Raw genomic sequence first — 23,518 nt, forward strand, 5'->3', positions numbered from 1 at the left:
GAAAGGAAGTTTCTGCAGTTTGATATTTGCTTCCGGTGGCTGCCACCCTAATGATTCACGGAAAGGGGTGTGTTGGAGAGGTTTCTTTTTTGGTCTCTAAAAGCTTCCTTCTGAGCAGTCCAGCCAGTCCCCCTTCCTCCCTTCATAAGCCATTAGCCTTACTTTCTTTCACACGCTCACCAGTTCTTTAGCGTGCGGGAATCTACTCTAGGATGAGAAATTGGAGAGGCAAATCAGGGATAGTTTGTGTTTGCCGTGAAATGCGTGGCAGCCAGCAGACGCAGCTGGGTGTGCGGCAGCCAGGGGAGCCCCTGAGGGAGGGCGGTGTGTGGGTGAGTGACTGTGTGCTCGAGCACCACCACGCTCAGGCTGCCTGGCTGTTCCCCCATGTTACCAGCAGAATCCATCTGCAGGCATGGTTTCAGGCTGACCCATTCCCTTCTTGAAGGCTAGACTATAAACTGTAAGTACTATGAACTATACATTACTGCACAAATGTATTTTCATCTATATACATACAGTAAACCGTAAACTATAAATATAGGACATACGGTATGTGTCTCAAGCTCTGACTTGGGTATTTTAGCATATTTTTATGCCAAAATGTTTAACATTTAAAAAATTATTAAATATTTCAGGCATTCAAAAAGTAACACGATGAACAACTGTGTACCCTTCCCAGCCTGAGAACAAAACAGTATGGATATACTTGAAGTCCTTTGTATTCTGGATCCTACCCACCCCTCTTGCCCTCCCTCCCCAGAGTCACCCCAGTTCTGAGTTTGGTATTTATCGTTTGTTTGCATTTTTTTTTAATCCTTTCTCTTCTCCCATACGTAGGTATAAACAACATAGAGTATTTGGCCAGGTTTACAGTTTTGAGTAAATGGTGTCATATCATACATCTCCTGCAACTTGCTTTTCTCACTCACCATTGTGTTTCCAAGATTTATCTGTGTGGATACGTCTGTCTTCAGTTAAGTGGTTCAAGGTTAAAAAATGACTGATTCCTGATTCCTGGAATTAGATCAGAATTTCTGGGGAGTGGGGCATGAACCTCAGAACTTTTTGCAAGTACAGCCCTTGTTGAAGGATCACAGTGCTTGGTTGGTAGTTTGTGGCTTACATAGTGGTCCAGTGTCCAGAGTGTCCCACTGTTGACCTATGTCTTCCCAGCTTTGGTCATTATAAACAGCACTACCATTCTTATACCCGCCTTCCTGGGCACATGGGCACGAGTTTTTCTAGAGTGTGTTTCTAAGGGTAGAATTGTCAGGTGTGAACATCTTCAGCATGATGAAATATTGTGGGATTGCTGTCTAAAACTTAATTTTTTTTAAACTACCACCAGCACTGTTAACTTATTAGTGATCTCCTTTTTTCTTTCTTTCTTTCTTTCTTTCTTTCTTTCTTTCTTTCTTTCTTTCTTTCTTTCTTTCTTTCTTTCTTTCTTTCTCTTTCTTTCAGAGAGAGAGAGAGAGAAAGGGGGTGGGGAGGGGCAGAGGGAGAGAGAGAATCTTAGGCAGGTTCCACACTCAGGGTGGAGCCCAATGTGGGGCTTGATCTCACAACCCTGAGATCATGAGCTGAGCCGAAATCAAGAGACGCTCAACTAACTGAGCCACCCAGGCGTGCCTCTCGTTTCTTTTTTTAATGCAGTCAGGCTGATGGCAAGGTGAAGTTCCTCATGGATGGGATAAGACATTGGACATGGTCAAGATTTTGATAGATACTTCAACCTCAGCATGTCCAAAATTGAGCTACAGACCCCTCCCGCAACTGCAAGTCCTGTTCACAGCCTTCTTCATCCCAGGATGGCAGCTCCATCTCTCCAGCTGTTCAGGGGGTAGTTGTTGGCTCCTCTTTGTCCCATACCCCATCCAGTCTGTCCCGAAACCCTCTTGCCTTCAGGACACTTGAGAGTGCAGCAAGCCGTTCCCCTTCCCTTCTTTCTCGATGGGATTGCTGAGCATCCTCCCCAAAGGGTACTGACTTCTGCCCTGTCCCTTATGTTCTGTTTTCAATAAAGCAACCAGAATGATGCTTTTTATTTTTATTTTTATGTTTTTTTAAAAAAGATTTTATTTATTTGTCAGAGAGAGAGAGAGCGAGAGAGAGAGCGAGCACAATCAGGGGGAGCGGCAGGCAGAGGGAGAAGCAGGCTCCCCGCGGAGCAGGGAGCCCGATGCAGGGCTCCATCCCAGGACCCCGGGATCACGACCCGAGCCGAAGGCAGACGCTAACCGACTGAGCCACCCAAGCGTCCCAAGAATGATGCTTTTTAAACCTAAATCAGATGTCGGCCTTCTGCTCAAAAGCACCACAGCTCCCCATTTCACTTGGCAAAAAGGGCCAAGTTCTTAGTGGTGCCTGCATGGTACCGTGTGGCCTGTTGCTTCTCCGGGTTCATCCCAAGGCTCCTCTCCCCTGGGTCACTTGGCTCCAGTCACCGGCTGTGCTCCTGCTTCAGGCTGTGGCCCGTCCCTTCCTTTCCGTGTCCTTCCAGTCTTTTCCAATGAGGAAAAGGGTATGTTGACGCTGACCTCCTTTTTCTGATCTCTCTTTTTTCCATAGATTTGTCACCGGTCACTACTCTCCATACTAGGTAATTTACTTTATGGTAGTATTTAGTATTCATTTCCTGTCTGCATTTGAATGAAAGCTCCACGGGAGCAGGGGTCTTGTCTGTTTGTTCAAGTGAAAGCTGCTTGAATTTACTTCTGAGAAGAAAGGAAGAATTTGGAGCCTAAACGTGAGGGTTGAGCGTGGGAGAGGAGGTGAAGCTGGCCTGTGGGGGGCCGTTGGCAGAAGGACACATCTAAATGTGGGAGCGGGACCCAAAGGGGCCTGTCTGGTTGGCAGCGGGATCTGTGGGTCTGGAGCTGGGGGGCAGCTTGTCTTGCACGTGTTTCGGGTCTATCCTGAGTGCACCTGCAGTTGGGGCGGGGCTGCCGGGGTCGGCCCACCCAGGAAGTGTGGTGCCGTGTGAGGGCAGGACCTGTGGTTCTGACATCCTCCCTTCTCGTGGCTGACACGAAACGCAGCTTTATTGATTCTTCAAGCCCTGTTGTGTGTAGAAGTGAGTGCTGCCATTTCTGGTGCTCTCCTGTGCAGGCTCGAGTGCCAGGCCACGTGTCACAGCCGGGTAACAGAGCTCTGTGACCCGCACGTGTGCTTGCTCGGACTCGGGCGTGTGGAGAGGACTTGATGGGATTTCTTAGGGAGTGTGCCCCAGAGGTGTGTCCACGTATTTCCTTGGCAGGCCAAATGTTTAATGAGTTTGCACTACCTACACATAATTTTAACAAGATAAGATTACACTTTTAATTTGTGCCAAGGGAGACCATAGATGCCCTTGTCCTTAAGAAATACCACACTGTTGTGGAGTTACTCCCTATTTTCCCAATTTAAACATATAAGATACAGAAAGTTGATTGTGGTTACTTATTTTTAATTAAGCCTTTTGAGATCATTGTAGATTCACATGGAGTTGAAATAATACAGAGATCCTTTGTGTTCTCTACCGAGTCTCCACCAGTGGTAATGTTTTGGGAAACTGTGGTACGACATCACAACCAGGACGTTGACACTGATCCAGTCAAGAACCAGAATGTTTCCATCTGGACAGGGATCCCTGGGTTGCTTTTTATACCACACCCGCTCCCTTCTTTAACCCCGGCAGCCGCGGATCTGTTCATTTCTGTAATTTCGTCATCTCAAGAATGCTGTATAAATGGGAACATACAGTATATAACCTCTGGGGATGGGCTTTTTTCATTCAACATAACTCCCTGGAGCTCCACCCAAGTTGTTGTTATATGTATGATAGTTGTTGCCTTTTCTTCCTAATATTCCATGGAATGGGTGTGCCACGGTGTGTTCAGTCATTTACCACTAAAGGACACCTGGGTTGTTTCCAGTTTTTGGTGATTGCAGATAAAGCTGCTATGAACATTCGTGGACAGGTTTTTGTGTGAACACAAATCTTCATTTCTTTGGGATAAATGCCCAGGAATGGAATTGCTGGGTCTTACGGTAGCTGCATGTTTGGTTCTTTAAGAAATTGCCCAACAAACTGTTTGGCAGAGTGGCTGTATGATTTTACATGCCCACCAACAATGTGAGCTAGTTTCTCCACATCCTCTCCAGCATTTGGTGTTGTCACTGTTTCTTATTTTAAGCCATTTAGTAGGTGTATAGTAATAGTGCATTGTGATTTAATCAGCATTTCCGTACTGGCTAATGAGGTGGAATGCCTCTCGCTGTGCTTAGTTTCTCCGTACATCCCCTGACACCACTGGGGTGTGGCCTGCAGGGATGGACGTTTCTACTTGGTCTTTTCTGGACACTATGCACTGGGGTGCTGGAGTGCCTCATTTCTGCCTGGCACAGTGGGGGTGAGGGCCACAGTGTTTTCTGTGGTATTTGGCTGGAGTAGAGTGGTTATTGGCAACTCTACTATTGATTTCTGCCTTGTTAGGCTGCCCCTTTCCTGGTCCCATGGCTAGAGAGAGCAGGCTTTTGGTGGACTTTTTAAGTCTTTGGCTGCTGGCTTCCTCAGCTCCGCTGTAGGATGCCTGAGGCCAACAGAGACCCCAGGAGCTCTGCTGCATGTCATTCTGAGACCCCGAGGCCTGTAGTTGGTTTGCCCTCTTCTCTCCACCTTCCAGAGTCTTCTCATATTTTTAAAATATCTAGTGTCCAGGGTGTTAGTTGTACTTAGAGGAATAGGAAAAAAATATGTCTAAGCTTCTTCCTGGAAGCAGAAGTCTGCTTGTTACTTTTATTATTTTTTGGACCGGCAAATCTGACAGTGTCTGAGCGGCCCTCAGTCCGAGCTGCGTGTCTGTTCCCCCACTCGTCGTGGCTTTCAGACCATCTCAAGCCCAGAGCTTCGTGTTTATTACTATTCAGGTTGTTTGGTTTGGCCTGTGGCTCCAGCATGACAGAGTTTGCAGGATCGTGATCTTTTTGTCATTTAAGGTCACATTTACGAATGAGAGGCACATCCAGATAAATCTGTGATTAGGAATTGCTGGACAGGATGTGGCTGGTGAGTCAGGGACTGCCCTCGTCATCATCCTCCAGACCTACTTTCTCTACCCTCTGGTTGAACACTCGTGGGGAACCTGGTCAGAGTGGGCAGGGCAGCGGGCAGATGACTCAGTGAACTGTCCCTGTCGTCCTTGCCCCGATGCTCCAGTCCAGTGCCCCTGCCAAAAAGGAAATGCACTGTGCCAGACACTGCATGTTCTGAGAGCCCGGGAGGACTCTTGGCGAGTGCCGGTTCCTCCCCTACCTCAGGCCCTCCGTGCCTGGCCGGGAATCCAGGGGGGACGCTGCTCTTGGGTAGAGGTCAGGAGCCAGCCTGCCTGGTGTCTCGACCCCTGCTTCCTTAACCCCAGGGATGTAGGGCCTCAGTTTCTTCTCCCAACACCTGCTTTATAAGGTTGTGGAGAAGATGTAGTGTGCAAATATCTGTAAACACGCAGCAGATTTCTTGAGACTACTAAGTGCCCGACTGGTGGCTGCCACTGTCATCTGACACTCTGTTGCTGTCCCTGTCATAGGAGCTAGTGCGTATATATTTCAAGTCCATGTTCTTCAGTAAGCATCACTTCTGTATGTGTCTGGCACGTCGCCCTTTTCACCTTGGTCTCTCAAAGATCATTGCTTGTAGTTTAATGACCTCCTTGGTTAATTCTTCCCAGGCCACTGGAAGATATATGTCTGGCTGGGGTGTCTTAGACTTGTTTGGAGAAGCTAAGTGTTTTCTCCTATTTCCTGGAAGATTATTTGTATGAAAGCAAGAGTTCTCATTTCAAATAAAACTTCTAAAGCTTTGTTTTGGAGCCTTTAGCATATATTATAAACTTAAGGTTTTATATTATTTTATTCTTCATCATGATGAATGTACTTTTTAATCCCCATCACCTATTTCCCCCATCCTCCCATCCCCTTCCACCTCCCCTCTAGTAATCAGTTTATTCTCTATAGTTAAGACTCTGTTTCTTAGTTTGTTTCTCTCTTTTTTTCCTTTGCTCATCTGTTTTGTTTCTTAAATTCCACACGAGTGAAATCATATAGTATATGTCTTTCTGTCTGACTTACATCGCTTATTAGCATTATACTCTCTAGCTCCATCCATGTTATTGCAAATGGCAAGATTTCATTCTTTTCTATGGCTGAATAATATTCCATTGTGTGTGTACACACACACACACACACACACACACCCACCCACACACCCCCCCCACATCTTCTTTATCCATTCATCTTTCAGTGGACACTTGGACTGCTTCCATAGTTTGGCTATTGTAAATAATGCTGCAGTAAACATAGGGGTGCATGTATCCCTTTGAATTAATGTTCTATATTTTTTTGGTAAATACCCAGTAGTGTGATTACTGGATCTTAGGGTAGTTCTATTTAATTTTTTGAGGACCCTCCATACTATTTTCTGCAGTGGCTGTACCAGTGTGCATTCCCGCCAACGGTGCATGAAGGGTTCCCCTTTCTCCTCATCCTTGTCAACACCTGTTGTTTCTTATGTTGTTGATTTTAGCCATTCTAACAGGTGTGAGGTGTGATATCTCATTGTGGTTTTAACTTGCATTTCCCTGATGATGAGTGATGTCAAGCATCTTTTCGTGTGTCTGTTGGCCATCTGTATGTCTTCTTTGGAGAAATGTCTGTCTGGATCTTCTGCCTATTTTTAAATTGAATTATTTGGGGGTTTTTTTGGTTAAGTTGTATCAGTTCTTTATATATTTTGGATACTAACCCTTTATTGGAAATGTCATTTGCAGATATCTTCTCCTGTTCAGTAGGTTGCCTTTTAGTTTTGTTGATAGTTTCCTTCACTGTGCAGGACTTTTTTATTTTGATGTAGTCCTAATAGTTTATTTTTGCTTTTATTTCCCTTGCCTCAAGAAATCTAAAAAATGTTGCTACGGCCAATGTCAGAGAAATTACTGCCTGTGCTCTCTTCAAGGATTTTTATGGTTTCAAGTCTCACATTTAGATCTAATCCGTTTTGAATTTATTTTTGTATATGGTGAAAGGAATGGTCCACTTTCATTCTTTTGCATGTAGCTGTCCAGTTTTCCCAGCACCGTCTGTTGAAGAGACTGTCTTTTTTGCATTGCATATTCTTGCCTCCTTTGTTGAAGATTAATTGACTATATAATTGTGGGTTTATTTTGGGGTTTTCTATTCTATTCAATTGATCTATGTGTCTATTTTATGCCAGTACATACTGTTTTGATCACTACTGCTTTTTTTTTTTTAAGATTTTATTTATTTATTTGACAGAGAGAGAGAGAGCGCACAGGTATTTGTGGCAGGCAGAGGGAGAGGGAGAAGCAGGCTTCCCGCTGAACAGGGAGCCCGATGTGGGGCTTGATCCCAGGAGCCTGGGATCATGACCTGAGCCGAAGGCAAACGCTTCACTGACTGAGCCACCCAGGCGCCCTTGATCACTAGTGCTTGTAATATAACTTGAAGTCTGGAGTTGTGATACCTCCATTTTAGTTTTCAAGATTGCTATGGCTATTTGAGGTCTTTTGTGGTTCCATACAAATTTTAGCATTAGTCAGTTCTAGTTCTGTTAAAAATGCCATTGGTATTTTAATGGGGATTGCATTCATTCATTCATTCATTTATTTATTTTTTAAAGATTTTATTTATTTATTTGACAGAGAGAGACACAGTGAGAGAGGGAACACAAGCAGGGGGAGTGGGAGAAGGAGAAGCAGGTTTCCCGCTGAGCAGGGAGCCTGATGTGGGGCTCGATCCCAGGACCCTGGGACCATGACCTGAGCCGAAGGCAGACGCTTAACGACTGAGCCACCCAGGCGCCCATGGGGATTGCATTTAATCTGTAGATTGCTTTGGGTAGTATAGACATTTTAAAAATATTTGTTCTTCCAACTCATGAGCCATGGAATGTCTTTCCATTTCTTTGCATTGTCTTGAATATCTTTCATCACTGTTTCATAGTTTTCAGAGTACAGGTCTTTCACCTCTTTGGTTAAGCTGATTCCTAGATATTTTATTGTTTTTTGATGCAATTGTAAATGGGACTGTTTTCTTTTTTTTTTTTTTTTTAAACATTATATTTGTCAGAGAGACAGAGCACAAGCAGGGGGAGCGGCAGGCAGAGGGAGAAGCAGGCTTTCTGCTGAGCAGGGAGCCTGATGTGGGACTCATTCCCAGGACTCTGGGACCATGACCTGAGCCGAAGGCAGACACTTAACCAACTGAGCCACCCAGGCGTCCCATGGGACTGTTCTCTTAATTTCACTTTCTGCTGCTTCATTATTAGTGTATAGGAATGCAACAGATTTCTGTATGTTGATTTTGTATTCTGCGACTTTACTGAATTCATTTATCAGTTCTAGTAGTTTTTTGTAGAGTCTTTAGGGTTTTCTATATGTAGTATCATGTCGTCTGCAAATAGTGAGAGCTTTCTTCTTCCTTACCAATTTAGACGCCCTTTATTTCCTTATGTTGTCTGATTTTTGTGGCTAGGACTTCCAGTACTATGTTGAATAAAAGTGGGAGTGGACATCCTTTTCTTGCTCCTGACCTTAGGAAGAAAGCTCTTGTATTTTTCACCATTGAGGATGATGTTGGCTGTGGGTTTTTCATATATGGACTTTATTATGTTAGGGTATGTTCCCTCTAGACCTGCTTTGCAGAGGGTTTTTATTATGAATGGTTGTACTTTTATCAGATGCTTTTTCTGCATCTGTTGAATTGATCATATGGTTTTTATCCTTTCTCTTACTGATGTGACATATCACATTGATTGTTTTGCAAATATTGAACCACCTTGCATCCTGAGAATAAATCCCACTTGATGGTGGTGTATGACTTTTTTTTTAATGTATTGTTGGATTAGGTTTGCTAATATTTTGTTGAGGATTTTTGCATCTTTATTCATGAGAAATATTGGCTTGTAGTTCTCTTTTTTTTGTGGTGTCTTTATCTGGTTTTGGTATCAGGGTGATACTGGCCTCATAGAATAAATTTGGAAGCTTTGAGAGTTTGAGAAGAATAGGTATTAACTCTTCTTTAAACGTTTGGTAGAATTTGCTTGTGAAGCCGTCTGGTCCTGGACTTTTGTTTTTTGGGAGAGGTTTTTTTTTTTTTTTTAAGATTTTATTTATTTATTTGACAGAGAGGGAGACAGCAAGGAGTGGGAGAGCAGGAGGAGTGGGAGAGGGAGAAGCAGGCCTCCCGCTGAGCAGAGAGCCCGATGCGGGGCTCGATCCCAGGACCCTGGGATCATAACCTGAGCCGAAGGCAGATGCTTAATGACTGAGCCACCCAGGCACCCCTTGGGGAGTTTTTTTTATTACTGATTCAGTTTCATTGCTGGTAATTGGTCTGCTCAAGTTTTCTATTTCTTCCTACTTTATTTGTGGTAGTTTGTATGTTTCTAGGAATTTATCCATTTCTTCTAAGTTGTCCAATTTGTTGGCATATAGGTTTTCATAATATTCTGTTATAATTGTATTTCTGTGGTTTGGCTGTTCTCCTCTTTCAATAGTGATTTTGTTTGAGTCCTCTTTTCCTCTCTTTCTCTCTCTCTTTTGATGAATCTGGTGAGAGGTTTTTCAATATTGCTGATCTTTTCAAAGAATCAGCTCCTGGTTTCATTGCTTTGTTTTTTGTTTTTTGTTTTTTTGTTTCTATATCATTTATTTCTGCTCTAATCTTTATTAATTCCTTCCTTTTGCAGGGTTTTGGTTTTGATTGTTCTTTTTCTGTCTCCTTTAGGTGTAAGGTTGGGTTGTTTATTTGAGATTTTTCTTGCTTTTTGAGATAGGCCTGTATTGCTATAGACTTCCCTCTTAGAACCCACTTTTGCTGCATCCCAAAGATTTTGGACTCTTGTGTTTTCATTTTCATTTGTTCACATGTAATTTTTGATTTCTTGGTTGACCCATTCATTGTTTAGTAGCATGTTGTTTAACTTCCATGTATTTGTGGTCTTTCCAAATTTCTGCACTGGACCCAGTGGATTTAATAGACATATTCAGAACATTCCATCCTAAAACAGCAGAATACACATTCTTTCAAGTGCACATGGGACATTCTCCAGAATAGATGAGATATTAGGCCACAAAGTAAGTCTCAACAAATGCAAAAAAAAAAATCAAAGTCATACCATGCATCTTTTCTGACCACAGTGTTATGGAACTAGAAATCAATCACAAAGCTTTATTTGTTTTAATAATTATTCTTTTTAAATGAATAATTTACATACGTGGTACAGAAATTTAAAGGATAAAAGGTATATAAAGGAGGTTTCCCAGCTCTCAGTGGTCCCCTCATTAGAGGCAACTAGTCTTTTTCCTTCTTCACCCACATTGTTCCTGCAGTTTGCATCGAGCACTTGACAATACATCTGAGAGGTTGTTCCCTGTAAGTGCATGAAGAAGTAGCTTCAGTCTCTTTAGTGGCTGTGTAGTATTCCATTGTATGAATGCACCACAATTTATGTAGCCAGTCTCTACCGGGCTTACCTTGATCAGTATTTATTTCCACTCTTACTGTCTTTACAATGAGTGCTGCCATGAATAACCCCGTATATACTATATATGGCAGTTCTCATGAAGACGTATTTGTTGGATAAATTTATAGAAGCACTATTCTAAGACAAAGATATGTATTTTAAAGTTTGCTAGATTGGGGCGCCTGGGTGGCTTAGTCGGTTAAGCGTCAGACTCTTGGTTTTGGCTCAGGTAATGATCTCATGGGTCAGGAGATCAAGCCCCATGTTGGGCTCTGTGCTCAGGGGGGAGTCTGCTTGAAGATTCTCTCCCTCTGCACCTCCCCCTCCTCACACGTGCACATGCGGATGCTCTCTCTCTCAAATAAATCTTAAAAAAAAAAAAGTTTGCTTGATTTCACCAATGTTCCTCATAGGGGTTGTACTAATTTATACTATAACATATGAGAGTCAACAGGGCAAGTTATCAAACTTTTGATCTCTATGAATCGGTAGGTTAAAAAGAAAAGTATTTAGTAATTTTAATTTGCATTTATCTTATGAGTAAGACTAAACATTTTCCCCTGTGTTTGGGTCCATTTTTTTTTTTTTTTTTTAAGATTTATTTATTTGAGGGCGCCTGGGTGGCTCAGTTGGTTAAGCGACTGCCTTCGGCTCAGGTCATGATCCTGGAGTCCCTGGATCGAGTCCCGCATCGGGCTCCCTGCTCGGCAGGGGGTCTGCTTCTCCCTCTGACCCTCCCCCCTCTCATGTGCTCTCTCTCATTCTCTCTCTCTCAAATAAATAAATAAAATCTTTAAAAAAAAAAAAAAGATTTATTTGAGAGAGAGAGTGTTTCCGGGGGAGGGGCAGAAGGGGAGGGAGAGAGACAAGCAGACTCTGCACTAAGCATAGAGCTGGTCACAGGGCTCGATCTCATGACCCTGAGATCATGACTTGAGCCAAAATCAAGAGTCAGATGGTTAACTGAGTCACTCAGGTGCCTCTGGATCTCTTTTCTTTCCCCCCCCCTTTTTTTTAAGATTTTATTTATTTATTTGACAGAGAGAGACACAGCGAGAGAGGGAACACAAGCAGGGGGAGTGGGAAAAGGAGAAGCAGGCTCCCCGCTGAGCAGGGAGCCCGATGCGGGGCTCGATCCCAGGACCCTGGGATCATGACCTGAGCTGAAGGCAGACGCTTAACGACTGAGCCACCCAGGCGCCCCATCCCTGGATCTATTTCTAACACTGTTTTAGAATAGCTCTGCTAGTCTCTTGTGTTCATTCGCACATTTCCATCTTCTTTTGCCTATTTCTTGTACACTTGGCTTTCTAACCAGACTTTATTTAAGAGTCTGGGCAGCTATGCCATTTTTCTTTTGATTCAGTTATATGGTTGGTTTTATTCCAAATTCTGTATCCTTTTTACTGAAATAGAGCATACGTATGGAGAAGTACACTTACTACAAGTGCACAGCTTGATGGATGTTCCAGATAAAGGCACAGCATTAGCAGCCTCCAGTAGTTCTCCCATGTACCCTTGTTCCCAGAAGCAGCTACTGGAAGCAGCTAGCTTCCAACACCATCGATTACTTTTGCCTGGTTTATCTTTTTTTTTTTTAAAGATTTTATTTATTTATTTGAGACAGAGAGAATGAGAGAGAGAGAGAGAGCACATGAGAGGGGTGAGGGTCATAGGGAGAAGCAGGCTCCCTGCCGAGCAGGGAGCCCGATGCGGGACTCGATCCAGGGACTCCAGGATCATGACCTGAGCCGAAGGCAGTCGCTTAACCAACTGAGCCACCCAGGCGCCCTTGCCTGGTTTATCTTAACTTTATATATGCGTATGAAATTATATAAACAGTAAATGTTCTTTTGTGTCTGGCTTCTTTCTTTCAGTATTGTAAAATACATTGTGTTATTAGCAGTAGATGGTTTGTTCTCATTGTTCTGTGGTTTTCCGTTATATAAATACATTACAGTATATTTATCTAGTCTACCAGTGCTGGGTGTTTGGGTTGTGTTCATTGTAGGCCTGTTAATAGTACTGATGTCGTAAACATTTGTGTGTTTTGATGAGGAGTGTTTAGGTGGAATTGCTGGGCCATAGGGTGTACATGAGTTCAGCTTTACTGTTTTCCAAAGTCATTGCACCAAATTGCCTTCCTACTAGCATTGTATGGTTGTTCTAGTTGATCTACTTCCTTACCGATACTTGATGTTGTCCATATTTTTCAGTTCAGCCACTGTGAAAGGTACACCATGCTGGGATTTTAATGTCCAGTTCTAGATTACTAACAAGGTGGAGTGCATTCTCATGTGCCTTATTGGTTGTGAAATAACTGTTCGAGTGTTTTGTCCATTTTTCTGTTAGTTGGCCTATTTTCTTACTGATTGTTTTTATTTTTCAATTTTTTGAAAAGATTTTATTCATTAGAGAACAAGCGGGGGGAGGGGCAGAGGGAGAGAGAGAGTGTCTCTCTTTTTTAAGATTTTATTTATTTTTGTGAGAGAGAGAGACAGAGACAGAGAGCGAGTGAGCACAAGCAGGGGGAGGGGTAGAGGCAAACTCCCCACTGACCAGGGAGCCCAATGTGGGACTCGATCCCAGGACCCTGGGATCATGACCTGAGCTGAAGGCAGACACTTAACTGACTAAGCCACCCAGGTGCCTGAGAGAGAGAGAATCTCAAGGAGACTCCACGCTGAGCTGGGAGCCCGATGCGGGGCTCCATCCCAATACCCTGAGACCATGACCTGAGCCAAAACCAAGAGTCAGACACTTAACTGACTGAGCTACCCAGATGCCCCTTTTCTTACTGATTTTTAAGTTCTCTTACCCTCAGGAGAATTTCAGTAAGTGCCTGAAGATTCACCTTGGTTTACTGCTTTCCTGGCCTGCCTCCTCAGATTAGGAGAGAAATGCTTCCACCATTTTCTCTGTGATATCCTTTCTCTTTCAGTCTCTCTTGTCTTGCCAGCTTCAAGGTCCACAGTGTGCTTTCACTCTCCAGTTAGTGGGTTTCCATGACGTGGTCTGTCACCTTCCTCTGTAGTATTACTCTGTCCCCTCCCTCGGTACCAAGTCTGCTTATTCATCACTGACTCTCTGTGATGTCACTGATTGGTCCTGTCAAGTTCATGTGTGACCCTACTTTTAATTTGCGTTTACCATTTCAGTTGATTTAGTTATGTGAGCCATTTCTTTGCTTGAAAAATAGAGAGCATTTTTGGTCTCTAAAGCCTTTTCTGTGTGAAGGCTAGATTTTGGGAATAGTGGGTATAGTTTCACCTTTTTTGCACCATTCCTTGGTTTCTAAGAGTTGTGGTCTTGGCTGCAATCCAAACAGAGGGACAGTTTTATTATTTCTAGGAACATCTCTTCCTGCCTTCTTCCTGTCCTGGTGAGCGGGGTGAGCAGCCAGGAGAGGTCTCATCCAGCACCTGCTTCTCTCTTGGGGCCTGTCCTGCCCACTCTGTCTCCCAAATCAAGGAACTGAATAAGAAACCCTGTCCAGGACAGCTCTTTTATTAGCAGCTGCTCATTTTCCTTTTCTTCTGAGGAGACCCTTCCATCTCCACCTTTCTTGTGCACTGGCCCCAGGCTGGTGTTAGGGAAACAAAGAGGGACAGGCAGGAGCCTTTGTTGGGGTGTGCGACACTGCTAGTTGGTGTTTGGGAAGCTTCCTCAGGGCCAGAAGGCTGTTGAGGACCTTGCCAGGAGACCAGGGTGAGGAGGAATCTTTCAAGGCGATGGAGTCATGACCAGTCTTGTGGACCACTAAGAAGTACGGATTCTGTCTCAAAGGTGACAGAACATGATGGGAGAGAAGCGGAGATAGACTTTTATTTGGTGGGAGTCTTCTGTGACGATTCTCATGATCTGAGACATGGACTGTTGGTACTAGAACAGTCTCAGGAGGGAGGTGTCACATGGTCCTATCAAACAGATAATGCCCTCAGATCAGGCCCCAGAGCCTGAAGCAGCACTGGTGTGTATGTGTGAGAGCATGCTTCCACCCTCGGACAGCACTGGGGTGTGACATTGACATGACAGCCCCTGCATTCAGAGGGTGTGTGGAGGCACGAGGAGGGGAGGTGGATGCTCCGGGTTACACAGCTCATCAGGACTTCAGACCTGGAAGAGTGACCTAAAGCCATGTGTCGGTCCTGTGTAAGTCCTGTGCACATGGGTCCCTTTCGGTCCCATAACAACCCAGGTAGCTAACTTTTCTCCTCCTCCTTTTCCAGAATAGAAACGATGACAGTCTACCCATGTTTCCTGGCCTGTCAGTGGCCGGGTAGGGTTCAAATCTGTCTGTCTGAGGCTTCTTCAAACCTGCACAAGTAGGAGTTTTTTTAAAAAGGCTGAGGGGCGCCTGGGTGGCTCAGTTGTTGAGTGTCTGCCTTCGGCTCAGGTCATGATCTCAGGGTCCTGGGATCGAGCCCCGCATCGGGCTCCCTGCTCGGCGGGAAGCCTGCTTCTCCCTCCCCCACTCCCCCTGCTTGTGTTCCCTCTCTTGCTGTGCCTCTCTCTGTCGAATAAATAAATAAAATCTTAAAAAAAATAAAAAAATAAAAAGGCTGAAACCAGGTTCTTGGACATTTATCTGTCAGTGTTTACTCCCTGTAAACAATCACACAGATTGAGGAAGTGATGTCATCTATCATTTGTTTCATCTTAACTCCCTGTCTTTAAACACAACAGTTTTGTCTATAACTTGCTGCCCTGTGGTGCCCAGTACTCACAAAGCTATTCCACAGTACCCCCCCTTCGGCTTGTGGAAGATGATGGGCCCAAAGATCCATCTTCTCAGATGATACAGCTGAGTTCTGGAATAATGTGAGCACTTCATCTTGTAAAGGTTGTCACAGGAGTAGCAGACGCAAGACCTAAAATAGAATGGACATAAAAAATGTCATTGTTCTCTTCCGTGACTCTTCTATCATATTGTATAACTCTTAATATAATCTCTGACTTATGCAAAATAAAGTATATTCTCTTTCTCTAACTATATTTATTACACTGATAAAAATTTTTAAGTATTAGGACTCATCCCAGAATGAATAATAAAGAAATATTTGCTGAGATTTATAGACAGACAATGAAAATTCCTTAAAGCACCGACCCCAGGCCATTGGCAGTTGCCAGCTCGCCCATGGCCTTCCCTGACCACCCTGTCCGTACAAAGCGCCCACCAGCTCCATTCCCACGACTACTTTGTCTTCAGGGCCTGTGACAGTGTCTGAAATTGTTTCCTTGTTTTTCTGTCTCTCTGCAGGGTCAGTTCTCTGTGAGTGGGAACCTGGCCTGTCATAGTCTTGGAATCTCAGGTCTAAAGCAGACACCCGGCATGTGCTTTGCTGGGCAGATCCTGGGATATGGGCTGGCTATTCATGGTGCTCTCCATATGTAGAGCACAGCAGCTGCCACCCCCACCCTCGGGAGGGGCACCCAGCTTCTCCAGTCCTCTGTTTTCTCTGTCCTCCAGCACCGCACCCCCCCCCCCCGCCCCGCCCAGCTTTCCCAGTCTGGCCTCTGTGTAGTTATCCCCGTGACATGGGAGAATGAACCATGCATTTGTGACCCAGTTCTAATTATCCCCTTCTGTGATTAAACTTTATAGGTGGTTATGGAAATCACCAAAGAGATAATTTATAAAATACCATTTCTAAATTTCCTGAACCAAAAACATGATCATCTAATAATTTGAGTGTTGCTAATATAAATTAAAGCTAAAAGATGGGCCAAAATCCAAAAGTTAAGTAGCATGATTTATGGATGAATCCTTGGGGACACAGGCATTTTCCTAACACTGCTGGTGGGAATGCAGATGGCACCAGCCCTGGGGAGGGAATTTGGCAGGAAAATTACATATGCGCTTATTCTTTGTCAGGGCAGTTCTGCTTCTAGGAACTTCTCCCCCAAATACACCAGGAAACATATGAGGTCAGTGAAAAAGCTATTCATTGCAGCACTATTTGAGCTAGGAAAGGGTTTTCAACAACGTAAGATTTCTATTAATAGGGAGCTGATTGAATAGACTCCGGTGCTTCTGTCCAGTGGAGCTCTGTGCAGCTGTAAGAGAGAGTAAGGAAACACTTCATGTTGCTAAGGAGAGGTAGGCAGGATAGATATGAAATGAAAAAGCAAAGGTGGAGAAAAGTGTGTGTGATATACTACTTTTTTAAAAAGAGGGAAATTCGAATAGATATATGTGTTTGCATCTGTCTTAAAAAGGAAGGATAAACCATACTCATTTATTTATTTTTTTAAGATTTTTTATTTATTTATTTGACAGAGAGACAGCAAGAGAGGGAACACAAGCAGGGGGAGTGGGAGAGGGAGAAGCAGGCTTCCTGCGGAGCAGGGAGCCCGATGCGGGGCTCGATCCCAGGACCCTGGGATCATGACCTGAGCTGAAGGCAGACGCTTAACGACTGAGCCACCCAGGCGCCCCTCGTACTTATTTTTTTGAAGCTGCCTGTGGGGAAAGGAGGGAACCAGGCTGTGGGGGACACAAGTTGAAGCTGGACTTCTGACTGTACCTATTTTGTAGATTTGACTTTGGAACCATGTAGATATTGTACATCAGTACAAAACAAAATATGTAAAATGTTACGCCTTCTTAAAATTTTGGTAGACATTGTCAAATTTTTCCCTAAAAAGTTTATACTCTTTTCTCCCATACTTCTGCCAACACTGGATTACCATCTTTCAAAACTTTGCCAGTCTGATAGGTGAAAAATAGTTGGCCATTTTCATCTGTGTTCCCCAATGACTAGAGCATTTAAGCATCTTTTTCTTCATTTATTAGCCCTTTGTATTTCTTCTCTGAAATGCAAGTCCATAGCTTTTTTTTTTTGGTAAGAAAGATTTTTCTATTGATTTGTAAAAACTCTTTATAGATTGTGGATACAGTTTTCATTTGTTGATTATTACCAGGTTCCTGACCTCATTTCCAGTTAAGTTGTTCAGGCCCTTGAGTGTAGTAGCTGGTTGTTTTTCTCTTGTCACATAGTACAGGTTTTGTACAAGGACATTATGTATGATACATTTGAAATGCTTATATCATATTTCAAGTAACTTGGACCAACTTTCCCTAAACTGTTCCGGTGCTGGACCTCAATTTGTGAGCTCTTTGGAGTGATAACAACTGTGTTTTCTTTCCTTTTTAAAATTTTCCTGTGGCTTATTACCTTGTCTGAGTGGTAGGTGGTTGGTGAATGTCCACTTGAGTTGATTTTTAGTGAATGTATAAACTAAATTTGATTGTTTCTTGGGTTTGAGACTTTTCTTGATTTTTAATGACCCATGATGGTCATTTGTATGTTCTGTTCAATTGAGAATCTGAACGAGTCCATCATTTTTCATTAAAAAAATATATATGGTGAAAGTAGATTTTGAAAAAGTTTGTATAGTTGTTGGCATTTGTCCTTTGTTCATTGCTCTATCGCCTGTATTTGTTTCTTTCTAGGTCATCACTCCATGTAGGAAGCTCATCTTGTGTGCCGATAACAGGAAAGAAATGGAAGAGTGGATCGCAGCACTGAAGACCGTCCAGAACAGGGAGCACTTTGAGGTCCGGAAAGAGAAACATCCCTTCTTGTTACCCGCCCATTAATATTCTGCCATCCAGCATCCACCATGTGTGGACTGAGCAGTCTGGCACTCACTTTCTCAGCATGTTCCTTGTAAAATTAAGGCTCATTGCTCGTCCTTTTGGCTGACCCTGTTCTCTTCTCCTCTCTCGGAAGCTTTATTGAATCCCATTCAAGTTACCACATTCAGGGATGTCAAAGGGACACCTTATCTTTGCCGTCCCTCTTTTCTTCTTTCAGCCTACCCAGTACAGCATGGACCATTTCTCAGGGATGCACAATTGGTACGCCTGCTCCCATGCGAGGCCGACCTATTGCAATGTGTGCCGGGAGGCTCTGTCCGGGGTCACGTCACATGGGCTGTCCTGTGAAGGTACGAGGGGCGTGTTAGTCTGCTGGGAAACGTGGCCTGAGGTTTGACTTGACAAAGCCTTAGAAACCCTTGAATAGTCCCCACAAATCAGTCAGATGTGTTTATTTTACCTACTAAGGAGTCTGATAAATTATTTTGTGTAGTAACAGAACAAAGTAAAAAGGGAAGTGGTGGTGATAAGGAGGCATGAAGAGGAAACATGAAAGACAGAGGAAAAGAGGTTGAAAATCAGTCCTCCCCGAGGTAGTTAGACCCCCTTGGAAAATTGAGCTGTGGATAAACAGATTAAACGTGGTCTTCCAGGTCTGGAGGGTGGGTTGTAGTGGTTGCACAAGGGCAGAGGTCAGGAGCAGAAGCCAACAAGCTCTGGACCCTGGGCCAGTTCCCACCTGCTGCCTGTGTTTGTACGACCTGTGAGGTTAAGACTGGTTTGTACATTTTAAATGGTTGCAGGGCGCCTGGGTGGCTCAGTTGGTTAAGCATCCAACTCTTGATTTTGGCTCAGGTTATGATCTCAGGGTTGTGAGATCGAGCCCCATGTTGGGCTCCGTGCTCAGCGCAGTCTGCCTGTCCCTCTCCCTCCCCCTCTGTCCATGCCACCCCCCACCCCCCCACCCCCGAGCACTCACACTCTCTCGAATAAAAAAAAATTTTTTTTTTTTTTAAGATTTACTTATTAGAGAGAGAGTGTAAGCGGGGGGTGGGGCAGAGGGAGAGGGAGAAGCAGACTCCCCACTGAGCATGGAGCCAACACAGGGCTTGATCTCAGGACCCTGAGATCATGACTGGAGCTGAAATCAAGAGTTGGATACATAACCAACTCAGCCACTCAGGTGCCCCCAAATAAATAAAATCTTAATAAAAGTTGGGGGGAGACAATTTTGTGACATAGAAATCCTGTGATTTCTAAATTTCGGTGACCGTGCACGCGGCATGGTTCGCGGTGGTGCTTGTGTCGCTGGGCAGGGCTGAGGAGTCGGGTCAGAGCCTGTGTGCGGCCCCCCAAAACGGACTCCCGCTGTCCCGGCTGCTGGTCTCACTGCTCAAACTCTGTGCATACCCCCGCTGTGTAGTTTACAACATGGGGAGCGCTCCGTGTTCATTCCCAGCTGTCCTAGAAGAGCAGGGCAGGTCCTGCTGGACCACCTCCTCAAGCATGGGAAGCCCCGTGCTGGATGAGGCTTGAAAAAGTTGAGGCTTGAGGGTCCCGTGTCTGTTCTCTCTCAGTGTGCAAATTTAAGGCCCACAAACGGTGTGCTGTGCGTGCAACCAACAACTGCAAGTGGACCACGCTGGCCTCCATTGGGAAGGACATCATTGAGGACGAGGACGGGGTATGCATGGGGGGAACCTGCCCACAGGGCCCTGTGCCGGGGCCGCCAACCCTGCCTTGACCCTCTCCACCTCATGCTGGCATCGGGGCCAGGCGCCCCCCCCCACTGGCCTGTGCTCACTCCTCTTGCTCGCACTGGGTGTGAGGGGCTCTGCATGGTCAGCTGTGCCTCTCAGCCTGGCCAGCCCTTGTGAGTCGTGCTGTGCTCACCGGCAGCAGGAGTGGGGCGCCGGGCAGCTCGCTGCAGACCCTGCCTTCCCCCTGCTTGTGTCGAGGAGCAGGTCTTGGTTGAGTTTATTTCAGAGCATTTTTGTGTGAGGGCTTCCTCGCCTCTGTGTGGGCCTCTGGGGACGTCCCTGGTGCACACGTCTCTGTGCTTTGCAGATCGCCATGCCGCACCAGTGGCTGGAAGGAAACCTGCCTGTGAGTGCCAAGTGCACGGTGTGCGACAAGACGTGTGGCAGCGTGCTGCGCCTGCAGGACTGGCGCTGCCTCTGGTGCAAGGCCATGGTGAGTGGGCGTGGCCACACAGGCGGGTACCCGCTCCCTGTACGTTCTCAGCCGGCCCCCAGGTGCCCACTGCCGCAGTGGCAGGGAGAGTTCCGGGGCATGCCGGTGACCCCTTGTGCTGTGTTTCAGGTGCACACGTCATGTAAAGAGTCCTTACAAACCAAGTGCCCGCTGGGCCTGTGCAAGGTGTCGGTCATCCCGCCCACTGCGCTCAACAGCATCGATTCTGATGGTGGGTACCTCATGCTCTCCTGGCTCACCCGCGTTCTCCCCTCCCCCGTGCCGGAATGGGTGACCTTGGTGATTTGGGGATGTGGTCGGGAAGTGGTCAGGCCAGGCAGCTGGGGAGAGAAGACGTGCATAGAGGTGGTAAACGGAGTCCTGTGGCCGTTGGGCACACTGGGACGGGAGCCGTGCGCTGTGCTTTTCGTCTGCTGGCTTCCATCTGGCCGCAGATGTGGATCAGTGTTCACCCGCACCTGCTCACCTGTCCAGATGGTAGATGACGTGTGTTAACAGGCCTTGGTAGAAGGTAGGAAACTGGGGTGCAGATCTTAGGAACTGGCTCCTCCAGATTGAGAGCAAGAGGGAAGGACAGCAGTGAAGTGAATGGTCTTTCTGAAACTGAGTCATGTAAGCACAAGGTCAAACTGCATGGGACCACCGTTCTTCTCCGTGGGGAATGGGGATGGGGAAGAATGTTTATTCATCCCTGGCTGGTGACTGAGTGTGCACGTGGAAGTTAGAGGTCTCCTGCAGGTGTTGGCTGCTTTTTATATGGTGGAGCCCCCGCCGGGATCTTGAATAGCTTTCTCATTTTCTCCTCTCCCTTTCCATCCTCACATCCAGGCTTCTGGAAGGCCACGTGCCCTCCGTCCTGCACAAGCCCATTGTTGGTCTTTGTCAATTCCAAAAGTGGGGACAACCAGGGTGTGAAGTTCCTCAGAAGATTCAAACAGCTGCTGAACCCCGCCCAAGTCTTTGACCTCATGAACGGAGGACCACACCTCGGGTAGGAAGGTTATAAAATAGATCTTGGAGTTTTAAAAATGTTTGAAGATAATGCATTGCTCATGAACAAAATGATTCAAAAATACAGACAGAGTTAAATAGGAAATAAAAATAGTCTTTGTTGGACAGCGAATAGAGCTGCGTGTTTTTCTAGCTCTCCTGTGTGTAGGTCACTTGTGCAGACGCCCTTCTAAGTCGGGTTCCCTGCCGTTACCCGTTACCTCCCGTTGCACTACGTGCTCTTGGCATCCGTCAGCATGGGCGTGTGCTTACGTCCGTGATTGCAGGTCCGCCCCGTTCTTTGTAGTGCTGCCTGGGACTGAGGAGGACGTTTTTCTCCAGCGGGGCCACCAGGGAGAGTCTTCATTTTGGGAGGGCACAGGAGGTCTCTTACCTCACAGGTACACTACTTTCAGGTCCCGTGACACGTGCAGACACGTGAAGCCCAGTGTATGGGGCAAAGGAATTACGGCTTTTATTTGTTAGCTGGAGATCTGAGGTGTGTTCTTTCTACTTTTGTACATTGTGTAGTTTGTGGAGAACATTTGCTGCTGTGAGTTGTGTCATTTGAATGAACTCTTAGCTTCCTTGCTTGGCAGCACCAGTTCAAGGTAGGAACTCTAAGAGGCCGCCTTGCCTGGAAGGGAGATTGTCCAGGATATTTGTTGTGGAAAGAGCTTGCAGAACGTGTTCTCTGGTGTGTATTTGCCTTGGAGGCCCCTAGGAGTGTGTTGTTTTGGAGCCAGGTGTTGCTGGAACAGGAGCCTGGGCACCTGGCAGGGGAGAGGAGCATGCCCCCCGGCGCCCTAGGGGTCTGGCATGTCGCTTGTCCCCACGGGCAGCAAGGCACTGTTGGGGAGCATCACGGGCGGCAGCTTGCTGGCCTGGCCCTCAGAGGCTGTGCTCCACGCATTTCTCCAGGTGGACTGATGAACTGTTGGTCTGTGTGCGGGAGCACATTCACTCTCGGCTTGATAGTCTTTAAAAAAAAAAAGTCATTTTAGTTAAAAAATGGGACCAGTGGCGGGATCATCAAAAGCCCTCGTATCCCGAACAAGTCCGGGCCTTTACCCAGCAGGGCACTGGGGTCGTTGGGTGGGGGCTGAGGAACGGGTGGGGCAGGCTGGCCGCACAGCACAACCTGAGAACAGCCGAGTGCGCGTCTCGGTGTGCGCGCAAAGCCCCGCAGTCGGCCGTGAGGTCACGGGGGACCAGCCGGCTTCGGAGCCGCCCACAGAGGTGCTGTGGGTGCTGGTTCAGTAAGCTCCCGTTTCTGGGAATCAGCCTTGACCTCCGGCAGTTCACCTCAAAACTGGAGATACTGCTTCATTTTCCCGATTCCCAGCCTGGACGTGTCACATCTCCTTCAGAGAAGGAAGGCCTGAGAGAGGCCAGTGTTCGCAAGGGAACACACGTGGCCATTTTTCTCACAACCTGAGGTGCAGCCTTGCTGCTTCAGGCCCTCAGCCCTGTTGGTAGCCTGAGTTTCGTGCTGTGTCACTCATTCCTGTTTGTTTTCTGAGGACTTCCTCTGGCTGGGACTCTGCCAGATGCAAGGCCAAGTAAGGTGGGGTCCTTGTGTTCAGGGTGCGCAGCACGCAAACGGGTAGTCAAGGTCACGAGACAGGGCGATGTACAGATTCTTTAGGAACCCAGGGAAGGGGCATACAAATGAGACTGGAGAGTGTCTCAGTTTCTCTGCTGAGCTGGTGTTGGAGAAGAGTGGCAGAGAGGAGGCGGGCAGCCTGCTCGGCAGAGGGGCTGTGTGTGCAGGGAGGTGAGGACGTGGTGGTGCGGCTGCGCGAGCCGTGGGGCTGAGGCAGGTGGCAGGCAGCTCCTGGCCGAGAGTTTTGAACCTTTCCTGGAAATAAGTGGCAGCTTCTAAAGCTAGACACTCAGGGTGCCTGGGTGGCTCAGTCAGTTAGGCATCAAACTCTTGATCTCAGTCAGGTCTTGATCTCAGGGTTGTGAGTTCAAGCTCCATGTTGGGCTCCACGCCGGGTATGAAGCCTACTTAAAAGAATAAAGCTAGACACTCAGTGAGACTTCTGGGAAGGTCCTGCCGGTGGCATGAATTGGAGGTATCCCGAAGGAGACATGAGGTAGGTAGGAGGCTCTTGTAGGGATTACGAGAGAAGCTATGGTGGCCTGCACTCCGAGGGGGTGATGAGGTCTGGCCCTGTAAC

At 46.2% G+C, this 23,518-nt stretch overlaps 1 protein-coding gene across 5 annotated transcripts in view; it reads left to right on the forward strand.

Moving 5' to 3' along the window:
* DGKD (diacylglycerol kinase delta) overlaps positions 1-23,518 on the forward strand; it is a 115,104-nt gene that overhangs the window by 58,047 nt on the left and 33,539 nt on the right. For all 5 annotated transcript variants that reach the window (XM_036109591.2, XM_078071471.1, XM_036109586.2 and 2 more), the window contains 6 exons: positions 17,982-18,086; positions 18,346-18,478; positions 19,706-19,812; positions 20,196-20,321; positions 20,451-20,553; positions 21,171-21,333. In XM_036109591.2, the coding sequence (XP_035965484.2) occupies positions 17,982-18,086; positions 18,346-18,478; positions 19,706-19,812; positions 20,196-20,321; positions 20,451-20,553; positions 21,171-21,333 (737 nt within the window). The remainder of the gene's footprint in view (positions 1-17,981; positions 18,087-18,345; positions 18,479-19,705; positions 19,813-20,195; positions 20,322-20,450; positions 20,554-21,170; positions 21,334-23,518) is intronic.

The sequence above is a fragment of the Halichoerus grypus genome, chromosome 4, assembly GCF_964656455.1.
Source record: "Halichoerus grypus chromosome 4, mHalGry1.hap1.1, whole genome shotgun sequence".
NCBI lineage: Eukaryota > Metazoa > Chordata > Mammalia > Carnivora > Phocidae > Halichoerus > Halichoerus grypus.